General features: G+C 54.9%; 5 protein-coding genes across 5 annotated transcripts; 3 read left to right on the top strand and 2 right to left on the bottom strand.

The window, feature by feature from the left end:
* Window positions 1-96: 96 nt before the first annotated feature.
* MYCGRDRAFT_110810 (uncharacterized protein) lies at window positions 97-2608 on the top strand (the record flags this gene model as incomplete). The annotated part of the gene is made up of 2 exons (XM_003849607.1): window positions 97-1066; window positions 1144-2608. Coding segments are annotated over 2 exons (2435 nt in total), but the record flags the coding sequence as incomplete, so codon positions are not given.
* Window positions 2609-7889: 5281 nt separating this feature from the next.
* On the bottom strand, window positions 7890-8417 carry MYCGRDRAFT_62534 (uncharacterized protein; the record flags this gene model as incomplete). The annotated part of the gene is made up of 4 exons (XM_003849402.1): window positions 7890-7984; window positions 8044-8223; window positions 8273-8288; window positions 8347-8417. The coding sequence occupies 4 exons, from the start codon at window positions 8390-8392 to the stop codon at window positions 7942-7944; spliced, it is 285 nt and encodes a 94-aa protein (XP_003849450.1).
* Window positions 8418-8664: 247 nt separating this feature from the next.
* On the top strand, window positions 8665-11058 carry MYCGRDRAFT_75707 (uncharacterized protein; the record flags this gene model as incomplete). Its single annotated transcript, XM_003849608.1, has 3 exons — window positions 8665-8699; window positions 8747-9029; window positions 9084-11058. The coding sequence occupies 3 exons, from the start codon at window positions 8684-8686 to the stop codon at window positions 11056-11058; spliced, it is 2274 nt and encodes a 757-aa protein (XP_003849656.1).
* A 432-nt stretch (window positions 11059-11490) lies between these two features.
* On the top strand, window positions 11491-12360 carry MYCGRDRAFT_95819 (uncharacterized protein; the record flags this gene model as incomplete). The annotated part of the gene is made up of 3 exons (XM_003849609.1): window positions 11491-11735; window positions 11795-12129; window positions 12203-12360. 3 exons carry the CDS (start codon window positions 11491-11493, stop codon window positions 12358-12360), a joined length of 738 nt encoding a protein of 245 aa, XP_003849657.1.
* A 397-nt stretch (window positions 12361-12757) lies between these two features.
* Window positions 12758-15696, bottom strand: MgXLR1 (putative xylanase transcriptional regulator; the record flags this gene model as incomplete). The annotated part of the gene is made up of 4 exons (XM_003849401.1): window positions 12758-12892; window positions 12946-15083; window positions 15168-15500; window positions 15555-15696. The coding sequence occupies 4 exons, from the start codon at window positions 15694-15696 to the stop codon at window positions 12758-12760; spliced, it is 2748 nt and encodes a 915-aa protein (XP_003849449.1).
* Between the last annotated feature and the right edge of the window lie 1333 nt (window positions 15697-17029).

Raw genomic sequence — 17029 nt, 5'->3', positions numbered from 1 at the left:
CTCATTGGCTCTCGACTAGCGGCTGTATCCGCAATGTCATGCTTAAACCGCTCCTCCTGCTTGGACTAACACATTACATGTGAGAACAATGGGACACCATGTCGGCCGGCGGAAAACAGGACCGGATTGCTCTGCTGCTGGAGCAGGCCAACGCTGCGGCACTGGCTGACAGCTTGGTGAAAGCTTCCGAACTGCTCAAAGAGGCATCGCATCTGGATCCGGAAAATGCCAAGGTCAAAGAGGCATGGTTGGCACTTCAGAAACAGGAGCAGACTGGAGATCTAGTCAAGCTGATCCGTGGCTACCTCGATCGCGGAGATGAGCAGGACGGACACAAAGCTCTGCTCGTAATCAGACAGAAACGTCTGTCTCCGTCTGAGGCCGAAGAGGCTATACGGATCTTGCTGGATTACACTGGAGAAGCCAAGCTGCTCGACACATTGACTGGAACACTGCTTTACACCAGCGTTGACGCCAGGAAAGTCTTGGTTGCACGGTTCAAGGAGCCCATATCGGAGATATTCGATCATCTATTCGACCGAGGAGAGGAAAGCTTCAAAGCTCTTGCAACACTTCCCTTCGACGAGGCAGTATGGAAGTCGAAAGACGACCAGAAAGCGGCACAGCGAGATCTGTTCCGGCTTGGTATAGCCAAGTTGATCGACGCCGGTATTGACCATCTTGAACGACCGATGCAGATGATCGCCCGACAGCTTTCCGTCGCTCCGGACAACGTCAGCGACCTGATCGACGACGATGTCTTCGAAGTCGTGCTTATGAGTCTCGACATTCGTTTGGAGGCAAGTCTTAGACGTCAGGCCATGCTGGCTACGGCAAAGGCTCTCGAGACCTTGAAGGAGAAAGGCGATGCCCTCTTCGGACATTTCCTTGCTAGCAAGGTCGCAAAGCAGACCAACGATGATCTGATTGTCGCATTCTCCGCAGCTTCTGCAGTATTTCCGATGGTACCAACTGTAGCGGCCAACTTATTCATGACGGATGGATTCGTGCAACAACTTGTGCCAAATCTGGAGCGGAACTCTGAGGCTGCTAGTCACGGCCAGAGGTAGGTGGCGAGCACGTCTCAACGACGTCTGGTCGACAAAGTCTCTTTGCATCTTCCTACTTGCTAACATGACTCAGAAAGAGCCGAACGCTCGAGCAAGCAGCACTGGAATTACTCAGCGCAGCTTGCGTTGACAAATCCTGCAGAGAAGCCATCGACCGATATTGCTCGCCCTGGCTACAGGGTCTGTCGGACGAGCGAGAGGGAACACACAAAGCACTCGCTGCTTTGATCCTCGCCAAGATCAACTCAAGCTCACAGGAAGAGATCACCGCCAAGCTGGCAGATCTCGTGCTGGTCGGAGATGGCGAGCGTGATCAAGCAGTGGAAGGCCTCGCATACACCTCACTCCAACCTAAGATCAAAGAAGAGATTGCCGCGAACCCAAAGCTACTGAAAAGCTTAGTGGATGCATTGACTGAACGAAAGAGCGCCACATTCGGCTGTCTGACCGTCTTCTCCAACCTGACCACCTACCGTACAGTCCAAACAGCAGAACAAAAGAAGATGGCCCAGCTCAAAGCCTACGCCAACTCCTCCAAACCCGCACCCGAAGACCCACTCGACAACGACACCTTCGTAACATCCCGCGCCCGCAGACTCCTCGACGCCAACGTCGTGCCCGCCCTCGTGTCTTGCAGCACGCAAACCACATCCCCAGCCAACATCGCCATTGTCGTGCAAATCCTATTATCCCTCTCCAAAGACCAGAAACACCGCCCGCAAATGGCCCAACAAGGTGCCATCAAACTCCTCCTCCAGATCCGCGACCGCCTCGTCAAAACCGACAAGTCCACACCCGAAGCCTCTTCCATCGAACGCAGCGCCTCTCACGCCTTGGCTCGACTTCTCATCTCCGTCAACCCCTCCCACGTCTTCTCCGCGACGCTCTCCGCTTCCTCCGCCGTCAGCACACTCATCCCTCTCCTCACCATCGACCAGGACGCCGAACAGCGCGACCTCCTCCCCACATTCGAAGCCCTCCTCGCTCTTACGAATCTCGCATCTATGCGAGACAACGCGATTCGAGACCTTCAAATCCGCACCGCCTGGACTCAACTCGAAGAACTACTATTCTCTTCCAACACGCTCGTCCAACGCGCCAGCGTCGAGTTGGTGTGCAATCTCATGGCCTCGCCCTCCGGCGTAGCCAAATTCGCCGACGGCTCCAACGACGCAAAGCGAAGAGTGCAGATCCTCCTCGCGCTTGCGGATGTCGAAGATCTGGCGACACGACGTGCAGCAGGAGGTGCGCTGGCCATGTTGACGGAGTGGGACGCCGCGGTGACGGCCGTGCTGGACAAGGAAGGGAGTATGGGGATCGTGTTGGGCTTGTGCGAGGAGGAGAGCGAGGAACTGCGACATCGAGGTTTCGCGTGTTTGGTGAATGTGGTGAATGCGCCGGGAGAGGTTGGAGTGAGAGGGGTGAACGCTGTGAAGGACGCTGAGGGAGAGGAAGTGGTCAAGGATGCGTTGAGGTCGACGAAGAACCCGGATGTGTTGGCGTTGGGGGTTGAAGTGTTGAAGAAGCTGATGGGATGAAGAAGAGATGGACATCGGTCGGGATGGGAGTATGGCATGCATCGCATTGCATTCTTTTGCTGGTATCAAAAGCACGGCGTACCATTCAACCGAGACAGTTCATTCACGACAGCATGAAATAAGATTTGCAGCCTTTCGCACCTCGCACCACGAAGAACCTCACAATATCGAGACCAAGAACAGACTAACGCAAGAAGTTTCAAATCATGCATGACATTAATCGCAACTATCTCTGAGCTACTCAATTACCTGCCTCCCTCCATGCAGAAAAGCCACTGTGTATCCAGAGTCCATCCGACAATGCAAAGAAAAAGAAGTCTCAACAAGAGACGAGAAGCACAATGTTGACAATGCTCATATCAAACAGCTTGTGTGTGATCTTCATCTCTTTCGCCATCTCTCAAACTTTATCGATATTGTCGTACAGATACTGAGTCGGGCCAGAAATTCGCAAAAGGAACGTGATGGTGAGGACTGCAAGCCTTCGCTGATGAAAGGCGTGAACGGCCAGAGATGACCGGAAAGATGCCAGAGTCCACTGATATGATGTTGTTGGTGACTCCTGAAATGGAAATGCTGCATGCGCTGCTTGGTTCCGTTGAAGTCAAAAATTACTCTGGCAAGAGCCTCCATTAGAGCTGATGATGGTCCGATTATGATGCCAACAGAATGGTGGTGGTTGTGTGCAGGATGTTTGATTTCTCAAGGTGTCAAGCGAGCGTGGTGGCGTTGGTATCCTGATCGTCATATCATATGATGTTCTTGCGCCCTCAAGAAAGATGTGTTCAAGCGCTCTCATCGCGAGCACCGCCCTTGCGCCAGACAGCTCTCCAGCGACGCTTGCCGGGTGGACTACCAGGCTCAAAGGTGCCATCGTTGGTCCTCGACCCGCCGTGAGAGCCCGACACTTTGATCCCGACTTTCTCCGCAATGTGCTCGAATTTCGCCTTGGCGGGAGAGGAGCTCTTCGAAGGGCTGCTGCCTTGCTTTCGGCTCATGACTCTGTTGGGAGTACCGTTGGGCGAGGTGGCTGGCAGCGGAGGTGACATCGGCGGCTCGACTCCATCCAAAGAGCCTTCGCGAAACCGGCCAGTGGTAGGTTGTGCGCACTTCGGGACAGCGCCGTCGCTGGTAATGGAGGTGACACGTTGTGGTTGAGGAGGTCCTGTACCGATCAGTTCTGGACCAGGGTAGTTCGGAATGCAATCATTCGTACCATCGAACTGTGCGTGTGCAAAGTAGCCGGTGGCCAAGCCGGCAGCATGAGCGACCGAGCTGGACGATTTCCATTCCTGGGGAGTGATGATGCGGTGGCCGTGCCACTGGCCTCGAGAGAGATTCGAGTCGATGCTCGTCAGGCTGCTGATGCGGTGGGCGTGCGTTTCAGGACCAGCCGTGCTGCCGGATGCGATGCTGGTCGTGCTCAAAGCCGGAGACGTTGGCTGATAGTTGATGAAACGGTCCATGCTCCGTGGACCCAGGTAAGGGCCGGAGAGGTCTGTGACACGACGAGGGTCCTGAAACTTTCCCATCTCCTGGCGGGTGCTGTCTTCGGACATGATGCGCTGCTGCTTGACAACAGAGGATGTTCTCTGAGGGAACGGAAAGCTGGCCAACGGGTCCGTTGATGGAGCAGCGCCGCCATGAGTCTTCGCCCAGGCTCCAAGATTGTTGGACACCCCGTCAATATGTGGTCCTCCTGGAGCAGGCGTGAGAACGGCGTTCTCGTTCTGCGGCGCGAACACGGCTTGTTTCAATGTGTCCATGCTCTTCATTGCGTTCTCGAATGGTGGGCGGGCTTGTACCGTCTCCTGATCGGCAGATCGAAAGTGGTTAGACGTACGGTGGTGCAAAGCCGGGCTTGGTCGACGGGAGTGGGTCTTGATCGGGCTCCCTGTGAACGGACCGGTGGACGTTGGGACCTCAGGCTTTGACTTGAGCAGTCCCGAGCAGTAGCCGTCAAGAAACTGGCCCATGCGGTCCGCTCCAACAGGCCTACGCTGCAGGCCGGCCTGGTAACCTTCGATCCACTCCCGCGGCTTATCAGCGAAGTCGATAGTGTCGAGAGGGCTGCTGGCGACACAAATGTCGTCCTGACAGACACGAGATTTGACTGGCGATGAAGATGGCAATGGTTGACATTCTGGCTGCTCGGGATGCTCCTGCACAAACAACCACTCGCGCTTGTGCTTCGGACTCACGTTGTGCGCCTCGCGGTATCCATCGATCTTCTCTGGCAACGCATCTGGTGGGAGAATTGGGGTTCCTGGAGGTGCTGGTGTTGCTTGAAAGCTGGCGATCTGGGGGCTGTAAGACTTGTCCTGGTCTGGATCGTTGTTCTCCTTGCTATCGGACTGATCGAGTCGAACAGGATAAGCGTGTGGGCGAGTGGAGTATTCGCGAGTATTGTTGGGGAAGAAATTGGCGGTCTCGACGCTCGAGATGCTGGAGCTGTGCACGTGGTTGTTCTTCTTGGACGGGCTGATGGTGTCCGTGGACGCATTGGCCGCCTTGTGGGACCTCTGCGACACAGGCTCGAGCTGGTGTACTGCAGGAAGCGTACCAACATCGGCCGTCTTGGAGTTGTCCTTGGCGACCGCTCCGACGTTGGCGGAGGTCTTTGTGGAATCGAAACCTGGGCGGTATTCCGGGCTCATTGGATTCAAGTTTGACTTCGTGTTCATGGTTGGCTTGCTGGCTTCCGGCACTTTGATTGAAAGTGCGCGCGAGCGTCCGTTGGGGGATCCAATAAGACTGTCGACCATCGAGCGAGCTCCATCGCTTTGAGGAATGTTGGGGTTGGCCGGCATAGCGGTGACGGACATCTGAGGCTGGCCGATGGGAAATGAAGAGGCCATGGCGCCGTCGTAGGTCGGTGGAGGGATGAAAAGACCTGGTGGTAGTGCCGCCCAAGCATGTCCGGCGTATGCATCCTCTGGCGATGGGGGCATTGAACTGCCATAATGACCGCCGAATGCTGGAGGTGGTGCTACCGGGAAACCAGCATAGCCGTGAGACAGAGATGGATTGTTGGTGTGATGCGCCTGTAGGAACTGCGGCAGTCGATTGTTGCGAGGTGGTGACACTGTCGGCCGACCAGCCATGGCCCTTGGCGATGTTGGAGCATTTGGCGGCGGCTGGCTCTTGAGCTCCTTGACAGCTTTGCGAAGCCTGTCCATGTTGACGACCAATTCACGACGTCGGGCGACCAATGTGTCCTTGGCAAACTTGCTCATCATGCGTCCATTGCGCACCTCAGTCTTGTCCAGTTCCTTGAGCTCAAGATCAAGCTTTGTGTATTCGAGTTCCAAAGCGGTGATTTGTGAGGAGATGGATGGCTCGAGAGCGTTTACAGCCTTACTCTGGGCAGCTTCGCGTGGTTGAGTGATGCTTCCGTTGGTGGGAGCTGAAGTGTTGACCAAGCCTGGGGAAGGACGCTGAGTGACGTTGAGGTTGGGTGCAGGCATGTACAGACGCATGGCACCATCGACCTCGGTGAGGGGTAGAACAGTGCCGTGGACGATCTGACACAGGTTGCCGTTGATGTCCTGGGCCACGAAGCCATCTTCAGTCGCTTTGGTCCATTGTGGGTTTCCAGCTTGGCTGTTCGGAGCGAATTTTATGAGGCCGCCGTTCAGGTTAATGGCACTGTAGCCGTAGCGAGGGTGGCACAGAGGCGATTGCTCGGATGGGACGATGCGCCCGCCAGCAGTGACTCGTAGGTGCTGAGGAGAGCCGTGGGCTTTGACAATGGCCTCGGCTTTCTTCCGCTTCATTGAGGGAGTTGGCGAAGGGCCGTACTTGCTGCTGGCAAACGGTGCCGAGCGGAGTAGCTGATTGTTCGGTGCGATCTCGCCAAGGACGACACTGCTGGTTGGAGCGTCTGCAAGTGACAGCTGTTGGCGCAGAAAGTCGGATGCATTGTTGCCAACGGACAAATTCTCGTTGTTCGAACGTGTGGACGTGATCCGAATGCTTGCCACGGACGGACGAGAACGAAACGACCGCGCCGCGAACGACTTGGACGCACGGAGTACGTGCTCTGTGGGGTGACAGTAAGCATCTTGCCAAGAATCTGATCTGCTGAAGGGATCGTGATAGGAGGTGATGCACTCCACGATTCTGTCCACCGTCGCCATTGTGATTGAGTGTGCATATGTTGTAGCATGAGATGGAAAAAAGAAGTGAAAAGAAGTGTGTGAAGTCCGAGAGCGGACTGTGGTCTACACTTGGGGGAACATCTGCCAAGCCAGGCGTTTGGTTGGGCAAGATATGACAGTGGATGGGGTGTGTGATCTGCGAGATACCAAGCATACCCTTCACGATCTCGGCATCTTCACCGTCATGTTCCTCAATCGCCTCGCGTAATTTTGGCTGAGAGTGCGTTCCTCGCAGTCGTTGAAGCTCTTCGGCAGAGTAAACCCGGCGGGCCGTCTTCGAGCTCGGCATACTCGCGATCGAGCGCTGCAGGAGTATGCGCAATCCTTGTCTGCTGGGCGATCGGAGTCGTGCACGGGCCGCAAGGAGGGGTGAGGTTGGTCACGGCGGAGCGGAATGGAAGCGCCTAGCGGAGCAAGCTGGAAGCATCACTTGGTCAGCCAATGAGACGGTCATCGTACAGCGGCTGAAACTCACCGGTGAAGCTCAACCGGTAAACGGTACGCGATGTGGAGGTAATCCGTAGCGACTGCGTGCAGTTGGAGGCGTTGATCAAGCAGAAAGCGAGTGTTGCGGCGGTTATGAAGAAGTTGGGAATGGTGGATTTGTAATGAGTGTGTTTTCCAAAGACCGCCGACGGAGTGAGTGTGTGTTGTGGAGATGAAGAGGAGATGGGAGAAGTGCCGATCTGGGGAGAGCGCAGGAGAGAAGTGTTTAGAGGAGGCTATGCATGATCGAGCACTGCCTGCTGTGATGCCTCGCAGGAACCTTCTTGAGATGGAAATTGAGGAAGCGCGTGTGGGAGGTGGGATGTGGCCCAACGCGGCAGGAGCAGCTGCCTGCTTGTGAAATCTGTAGGCATCCCCACGCGACGAGACTTCGCTCGGCGGATGTTTTTGAATTTCGAACAGAAACGTCTACTCACCAGCAGCATAATACGGTCGCGATAGCCGAAGAGCCGATTTGCCGACTCGGAATTGACCTTTCAATGTCGAAGGACCTGATCGAAGTAGTATGATTTTCTGCAACTTGTAATTGTCCAGAAATACTCATGTCGGCATCACGAAGAGTGAACGTGCCGATGCAATATGTACGCCAAACCAACCTTGCCTTTCCCCATTCCCTCATGCGCCTGTCACCGATGCTGTCTTTTGAACCGAATGCAAATCACTCCATCACTTGTTCTTCGTCTGCTTGTATGTGAACCGCTTCCGAGTTCTGCAGACACTGTTAGTGTGCCCTCTTCTTCCTTGCTGAATTCATCAAGATCCACTCACGCAGAAAATTCTCCCAGCTTGTGTCCGACCATGTCCTCCGTTATCCGCACATCGTTGTAGATTTTGCCATTGTGGACCTGGAAGACCAGGCCGACAAAGTTTGGTAGAATCGTCGCACTTCTTGCTTGTGTTTTCACTGGCGGTGTTCGTTCGCCGGCCTTCGCTCGGATGATGGGGAGACTTTGACGCGGTCAGTTGTGGTCATATCGGGTGTCGGGGAGGATCGTACGGGACAATGTGTGGCCCTGCGAGGAATGTCAGCATCGCTATGTCAGCTGTTCCATTCTACTATCCTGAACTCACCCTTCCACACAGATCGGCGCCCGAATAGCGCTGCTGTGACCTTCATTGCTGCATATGAATGTTGACACTTCGAGGGATTGACGGACAAGATGTGAAGTCGAGACGGAAAGAGCGCAGCGGAAGTACCCGCACTTAGCGCCACTTCTCCACTCGCGTCACTTCGCGTCTTCCCAGGCGGCGATGCGCTCTCGGCCAATGAACTTGTGTTTGAACATTCACCAAACACAATTCATCTCGCCTTCTTTGGTCCTTCGCCGTCCAAAGGCAGTCCCGTCTCCTTATTCTCCATGTCTCCAACAACCTCTTCCCTCTGATACCAAACGAAACGTCATCCATCATGCCGGGCCCTCAAGGTATATCGCACATTACCACTTCATCAAACGATGCTAATCAAGCTCAGGACCCGACACGATCCGAATTCTGGTGGCAACAGACAACCATGTCGGATATGCCGAACGAGATCCAATCCGTGGAGATGACAGTTGGAAGTCCTTTGATGAAGTCATGAGGGTTGCAAAAGAGCGCGATGTCGATATGGTGCTGCTTGCCGGAGACCTCTTCCACGAGAATAAGCCATCTCGCAAGTCGATGTATCAAGTCATGCGTAGTCTGCGCGCCAACTGCTACGGCGACAAGCCATGCGAACTGCAGATGCTAAGCGATGGTAGCGAGCACTTTGCAGGGTCAGTCGTTGACGAAGCTGTATGCTTGAGGACAAGAGACTGACAACGACTCAGTGCCTTCAACCATGTCAACTACGACGATCAAGACATCAATGTTGCGATTCCAGTCTTTTCGATCCACGGCAACCACGACGATCCATCTGGAGAAGGACATCTGGCTGCCCTGGATATTCTCTCCATGTCAGGCTTACTCAACTACTACGGTCGAACACCTGAGTCAGACAACATTAACGTCAAGCCAGTACTTCTCCAAAAAGGCAACACCAAGCTTGCACTTTACGGGATGAGCAATGTCCGCGACGAGCGACTGTGGCGCACATTTCGAGATGGCAATGTCAAGTTCTTTCGGCCAAGCGCTCAGCAAGATGAGTGGTTCAACATCATGAGTGTCCACCAAAACCACCACGCCTACACCGAGACGAGCTACCTACCCGAGAACTTCCTACCAAACTACATGGATCTCGTCATTTGGGGTCACGAGCACGAATGCAAGATCGAACCAGAGACGAATGTGGAGATGGGCTTCAAGGTGATGCAACCAGGATCTTCCGTGGCTACATCGCTGGTGAAGGGTGAAGCAGAACCCAAGCACATTGCAATTGTGAGCGTCACTGGTGTCGAGCATCACGTCGAACCGATTCGACTGAAGACTGTGCGACCCTTTCTCACTCGCGATATCGTCATGAAGGATTTCAAGCAGCTTCGAGATCTCGCTCATGTCAGGGAAAACAAGACAAAGATCACTTCATTCTTGATGACTGTGGTGGAGGAGCTCATCGCAGAAGCTCAGCAAGAGTGGACTGAGCTTCACCAGCAATCTGACGAGGACGAAGATGAAGCGGCACCTTTACCACTCATCCGCTTGCGTGTGGAGACGACACCGCCGGATGGTGGGAAGTTCGAAACCGAGAATCCTCAGCGTTTCTCCAATCGCTTTCAAGGACGAGTTGCCAACGCATCAGACATTGTGCAATTCCACAAGAAGCGAGCTGTTGTCAGGTCAGGTAAGATGCAGCCGGAAATGCCTGAAGACGGCGTCATGGCGGAACTGCAGGCACTTGAAAGCGTCAAGGTTGAGAAACTCGTCAAGGAGTTCCTTGCAGCCCAAGCCCTCACCATCCTCCCGCAAAACAGCTTCAGCGACGCGGTCGGTCAGTTCGTCGACAAGGACGACAAACACGCCATGGAAGAGTTTCTCGGCGACAGCTTGAAAACCCAGCAGGAGAACTTGCTCGCTACCGCCCGCACAGCAGCCGAGGGCGATGACAACGATGATGAGAAGGCAGATGAACTCAACGACGAAGCAATGGCCGAGTTGATCGAGAAGAACCGACTCCTGATGGAAGAGCAGCACTCTAGAGGTGAGCGGCGAATCCGTCGGAAGAGGGGCACTCTGAAGCCAAAACCGCCGACTTGGGACAGTGACATGGAAGGGCCGTGGGAGGATAGCCTGATGTCGTATGCCGTGGAGGACGGTGAAGAGAGCGCGGCAGAAGAGGAGGATGACGATACTCCCACACGACCTGCGAAAGGCAGAGGTAGTCGTGGAGGCCGAGGAGGCAAGGCGACGGCTGGCACCACACGCAAGACGGCTGCCACTACGAAGAAAGCGCCGGCGAAGAAGGCACCGGCCAAAGCTCCGGCCCGTGGCAAGAAGAAGCAGACTTACGAAGAAGACGAAGAAGACGAAGACGGCGATGCGATCATGATCAGCGACGACGATGACGATGAGGAAGAGGAGAGCCAGGGCTTGTTCGTCTCCCAAGCAAAGAAGGCGCCAGCCAAGAAACCAGCAGCACCGCGGGCTCCACGTGGACGTGGAGGTGCCACGGCAGCTGGCAGGAGTGGTACACAGGCTACGCTCACGTTTGGCAACAGTCAGGCTCCTTCTACTGCGAGATCCTCGACAATGAGGTCCACTGCGAGACCGCAGCCTTCGAGGCGTGTCGAGCCTGAGGACGACGAGATCAGCGATGACGACGACGCCTTTGAGCCACCACCAGCTGCTCAGCGGACTGGTCGGCGCTGAAGAAGAAGCATTGTGTACATTGCGGGAGCATATTCATGGGCATAGCGTGGCGCTGGTGGGATTCAAAAGTGAATGGGATTGTAAGTCGTGTCTAGGCCGTGTCTGGCAAGACACATCAGCTCAAATGTCTAGGCTGTTCTGAACGAAGAATCCAGACATATTCCGATCCGCTCACGTTCTGAGCGCCGTGTCTCGGTGCGATGTGACTCCTGTCTGAGACCTGTCATGATATGTCGCTGCGTCGATATCGAACGATTCGAGGCTACATAAGGATGTTGCTGTCCTCCTACAGCACTGCTTTGCACTAACGTTCTCCAACACATTCGACTTGCTGGCAAGTCCTCTTTGAATCTCGCTCAAGAATCTCCGAGCCATCATTGCAAGAGTCTGTCTCCAAGAGTTTCTCTCGATCCCACTTCTCCAGACGCACCAATGGCCGACGTCCTAGCAAAAGAATGCAGTAACTGCGGACACTGGAAACCGCTCAACGACTTCCCAGCCAATCCGAATCCCGATTGCACACACTCGAAGAACGCCTGCTCAAGCTGCTGGAACACGCATCTCAAAGAAGAGATTCCCCAAATTTACAGCCGGAGGCCACTGCGCTGCATACTGTGTAAGGAAAAGCTGGAAGAACGACATGTCAGGACCATTGCTAGCACGGAATTGCTCGATCTGTAAGTTCTCTGCGGATTCCAGAGCATCTTCCGGATGGTGACATTGACAAAACCTCCAGCTACATCCACAACATCAACATCAAAGCCATCAGGTCCATCCCCGGCTACCAAGAATGCCCTCTATCGTCCTGTCGATACGGTTACATACAGGTGCCCGATGCCGACGACAAGAGAAGTGACCAGACTTTCTGCTGCCAAAAGTGCAAGAAGAACTATTGTCTCGACTGCAGAGTCGTGCACGAAGGCCAGACGTGCAAGGACGTTCAAGGAATTCGGCGTGCAGCGAACGCCGAGCACGAACAACGATCGGAAGCACTGATGAAGCAGACCACGAAGAAATGCCCAGGCTGCAACGCGAGGCTCGAGAATGGCTACGAATGTGAGAGAGTGACGTGTAAGTCCGTTTGCCGCACCAAGTCTATCATTCGAGGCATAGTAAGAAGTCGCTGACGATCATAACTCTCTAGGCACTAGATGCGGAGAAAGATTTTGGTGGAGCGCTGACGAATTCGAGGCGGACAAGGAGGCACGTGAGGCTATGGTACTGGAACAGTTGGCGCTGGATGTCGACGAGATTCTGTTCATCCAGGCAGCCGATGACGCGAGTGAAGTTTGGTACGTGTGAGAGTCCAGCAGCACGAACTTTGTCTCGCAAGACAGATCAGGCACAAGCCCTTGAAGTCAGAGCGGCATTTTTTTGCAGGCTGATCAGAGCTTCCGGTCAATGGCTCTAGGCACGTCGTGGACGCGGATCGTTACTGAAGCATCGCACGGAATGAGCATGTACCGGCTGATGGAGCTCGGAGATATGAGCCGACGGAAAGGGGGTTCCTGTATAGAGTACGAAGGTACTTCAATACATTCATGATCAAGCATGCTTCTCGTAGTCCTTCGTTCAATAATCTCCAGGGTATCCGCAATCATCACCGCCAACGACAGAATCTGTACACCCGAACCCAGCACAGTCCACAAACGTCTCACATTTCGCCCACCCAAAGCATTCACTCCCATTCCCATTTTTTTCACAACGCCAACCCCGTCCCATCGCCCGTCCATCGGTACAAAGCCAAAACCTCCCTTCGTCTCAACTCCCCGAAATCCTCATGTCGACCACGAACCTGCGCCAATGCGGAGCGCATGACTTTACGGAAATTGCGCTGCGATAGTGTTAGCCCCTAATTCGAACACTTCAGCCAAGGAGGCAATATACCTGATACTCCGTGTTCAGTGTCACGACACACGCCTCGTGCGCCCTCACAATCGTCTCGCAAGCCTTGACCACACTCTGACTCGCTTCAGCTTGCAACTTGTCCGCGATTAACAGCAGCAAGAAGCTTCCCTGCAGGAGATAGATGCCGAAGAAAAACGGCATGAAGCTGAGATCCGGATCATACTCGAGAATCTCATTGATGGCCTCCGCGGCAGACACGGCATGGCCCGTCGCAGAGATGAACGACTGGGATGATATCCACAAGTCGTTGTCATCGAGGAGAGATATCGGATCCCATTTGCCATTGAGGAGGATATGCATCGTGTGCATCAGATGAGTGCCATACGCGAGGATGATTTTCGTCTGCAGAGCGGACTCCGTCAGGCGATTCGGGTTGGAGGTGGAGGTATTGGCCGAGCGAGGACTGGTGGTCGCGTCATTACCATTCGTGCCATCGCCTGATGCCTGTTTCGGATCGGGAGGATTGAGATTTCTCGCGGCAAAGTCTTGCAGGCTTTGGCCGTAGGCTTCGAGCTGATTGGAGATCTCGTTGACTTGGTCGTCCCAGTCGGTGCTGTTCTTGAAGCGTAGACCGAAGCGAGGATGATTACGGGCGTGATTTAGGTCGATGATTTCGCCGAGGATTGTCATGAGTGGTAGGAAGAAACCGTACAGACTGTGGCCGCTGCAGTCGAAGCTTGGTCCGCGTCGCCGATAGAATGCAGTCTCGGCGTGGTTCTCGCTTGGGTAGTGATCACCGGCTTGCCAGCTTGCTTCGTTGTCGGGTTGCAGTAGACCGTCGCATTCGATGTCCAGAAGGAACAGAGGACGGTTGTAGCAGATTGCTAGATGTCTGTCCACCATGTATAACAGCCACCATATTCTTCTTCGCTCTTCGCGCTCCTCTTCTGTCACGAATCCAGGCTGGTTCGAGCCCAGACCTCCTGAGCGGTGTGGGCCGGCTTCACCAGTGGCCTCCGCCTCAGCTTCTGGCCCGTCGGGATTATGGCGTTCTGGGTTAGGTGGCAGCTCGCGACCGAGCTTCAGCTCTCTTGCAAGTGACCACGCAGCATTCCACCATCGCAAACTCGCAGCCTTGTATTCACTTGCGGATACCACCGTGGCGAGGTGGAGATATGTCGCGACATCGTCAAGCGCAGCGCTCGCTCCGGGAGAGCCGCCTTCACTTTCGTGAGACTGCCCAGGCAATGCCACTCCAAATCCGCCCAGCGCAACTCCGTTGATAACTGAATTTCCTCCATACTGCTGGCCGTCCAATGGAGTGTGAATAAGTGGTTTGAGCAGTCCTACAGCAAGCTCAAGCAATTTCTGACAGATCTTACCGCGGGCAGATGGAGAGGAAGTGAGGAATGCCGATTCGCTGGTTTGTGCAGCTACCCATAGCATGCTCGCCAAAAGTGCGGGACTGCACGTGCGAGGATTGTTCTGTCGCAAGAATGACTTCTTGCGGAACAGGTAGCCGAGCACGTAGGGCGAGTGCGGTTGCATGAACACGGATGATGCGCTCTGAAAATAGAGGTCAAGCAGGTCGCATGCGAGTCCGATTGGTATGATGGCCGAGATGTGAGGAAGTAGTGGTCGTAGAACAGGATATCGAAGCGTCTGATTTGAAGGCGGCATCTGCTGTAGGGGAGGGTACAGCGCCGCGGATGGTGAAGGCAGTGAAAGCCAGCCAGGCGAGCCGGCTGCGGGCGATTGTCGCAAGAAGTTGGCTGAGAGCGGAGATCCGCCACCGCCAAGTTGGTACGGCTGATTGATGCCCTGTTGACTGCCCGGAGATGCTATGTTGTACGGACTCTCTCCATAGCCTGTTATGGTGCCCCCTTGTAGCATCGAATGTGGCATCGGGTTCGGTCCAGTGTGGAGAATGTTCTGCCCGGAGACCATCGATCCATGATGCAAGATACTACGGTGGTAGTCGTCAATGCTACCGTAGTCGCTGATGCCCATCGACATCCCCCGTTCCTGCATTGGAGCGACCGGGACCCTTGGTGCAGGCAGGCTGCCCACAGCCGACGGCTGCTCCAGTGAGTTGATTCGCTGCACCGCTCTGTCTCCACCGTTCGCGTCTCCAAGGCCACCTGCAGTGATGCTTCCGCCCGTCGGCTCGAAGCCTGCTCGATTGAGTCCTGAATGTGCAGCTTGCTGGCTTGCATTCGAAGACGTTCTCTGCTGTGGCGGCGGCTGAGGCGCCTGGAAACTTGCGCTCGACCGTCTTCGCTTCACGCCGGACCGCATTTCTGACTTTGACTCACTCAAAGGTGCTCCCTCCGAGTGCTCGTTGGCCGACGTTGGACTGTTGTCGGTGCCATCTCCCGCCGCCGCTGCGGCCGCTTGCTGTGCTGCGACATCCTTCCTGGACGCCTTCCCTCTCTTCTTGCGCTCGCGGGCATACTCGCAAGTGAGCGCGAACTCAACACAATGTGCACAGGGTGTCTTGCCGTCGCACTTGGTCCGCAGCTGATTGCACTGGTCGCACGCTCGGCTTATCCGCTTGCGCACAGGTTGATTTGTCCCACTCGCAGACCGACCACCTTTTTCCGGAGTAGTATTGCCTTCCGCCGCTTGCATGTCTCTGGTGTCTACACTTCCATTGCCATTCGTGTGATTCGAGCTCGGCCTTTGCTGGCTGTTCGTTCCACCGCCGTTCTGTTGCTGTTGCTGCTGTTGTAGCTGCTGCATAGCATAGTGCGAGCCTTCGGCCAGCGCATCCAGACCATCGGTGGCCATGGTGTGGGTCGAGGCGCCTGGAGCACGCGCGTTCGTGTACGATGTGCCGATATTGTTTGGAAAGAAGTGGTTCTGGCTGGTGGAGAGCATTCTCACGGTCCCACGGTAGCGAACAGCGTCGATCAATATCGCGTGGTTTCGATCAGCTCATGGGCGACGGCGTCTCTCTTCCCTCTGCACCATGTTGTTCGGTATGGATCGTGAGCTCGTCGTTGGCGTGAGTACGTACAGCAGCTTGTAGCACAGGACACGCCCAAGGAGATGTCATACGCAGATGACGGTGAAGAGGCCGGACGAAAGAACAAGACAAAAGCGGAGTCTAGACCGATCAGTGGTTTGTGGTTGGAAAGACCTGCTGCTCGGCGACTCGGACGGCCCTGCGTCAAGCTCGCGCTGGACCGCTGTTCAAAGCAAAGTCAATTAACCCCACCTCACCTCCACACTTTCGGCCAAGGGTTCGGGCCCAATGGCCCAATGGGGAAGAAGCAGAGCGAACAGGGATATGTGAACCACAACCCATCACGAGGAGGTGTGGAGGGATGAGTGCTTCGGACCCATACACGAGTTGTCAATTTTCCGAAGTATCCGCCATTAGAGGAATGGTCTCTGCCGACTTGAAAGCACCCCGGGCTATAAGGCTGTCTCGTCTGTCGAAGGATATAGAACACCCGATTTTACGACCATGCACAAGGATGGACGAAGCGACGAAGGGAAGAACACGCGTGCGTCCACATTCTGCAGGACGGCAGACTTGACCAAAAGGCGTCTTCCACGTGACGCCAACCAATCTATGGAGCTCGTCCCGCACGAGGCACATCTCCGACCGATAGATCCTAGGCAAACAGTGGCATGAACGTCCTGTCATGATGACCGCTCCAGCGGAGCCGAGTCCCGACCATCGCATCGGTGATCGGTCAGCAGACGACTCTGTTGTAGTAGGTATCAAGTAGGTTCCTCGCATGAGAACCTAATAATAAGCTAGATGCAACTCCCGACTGAGAGATTTGCATTTGCCGTCTTGTTGGATAAATTGGCACGTGGCAAGATTGTCGAACGCCACGATCCACACCGTGATGCAATTGGCTCTCTGCACTGCTCTCGAGACCATCAGAAGAACGCGATGCACACTTGTGTGCCGTGTGGCGCAACCCATATATTTCTCGAACATCGAACGAAGCAGACATGCATTTCTGTGCTCCAGCAGCCTCCGCCCTCTTTGTAACAGGCGCAGGATGTTGCACTCAGATCGAAGTATGTAACATTCACGGATAGAGTCGCATTATGATCAAAGTCATGCGAGGGAAAGGTGTCTTGCAAGTGTTACAGGTCTCCG

The sequence above is a fragment of the Zymoseptoria tritici genome, chromosome 9 (assembly GCF_000219625.1).
Source record: "Zymoseptoria tritici IPO323 chromosome 9, whole genome shotgun sequence".
Lineage (NCBI taxonomy): Eukaryota > Fungi > Ascomycota > Dothideomycetes > Mycosphaerellales > Mycosphaerellaceae > Zymoseptoria > Zymoseptoria tritici.
This window is presented reverse-complemented; position numbering and strand designations above follow the sequence as displayed.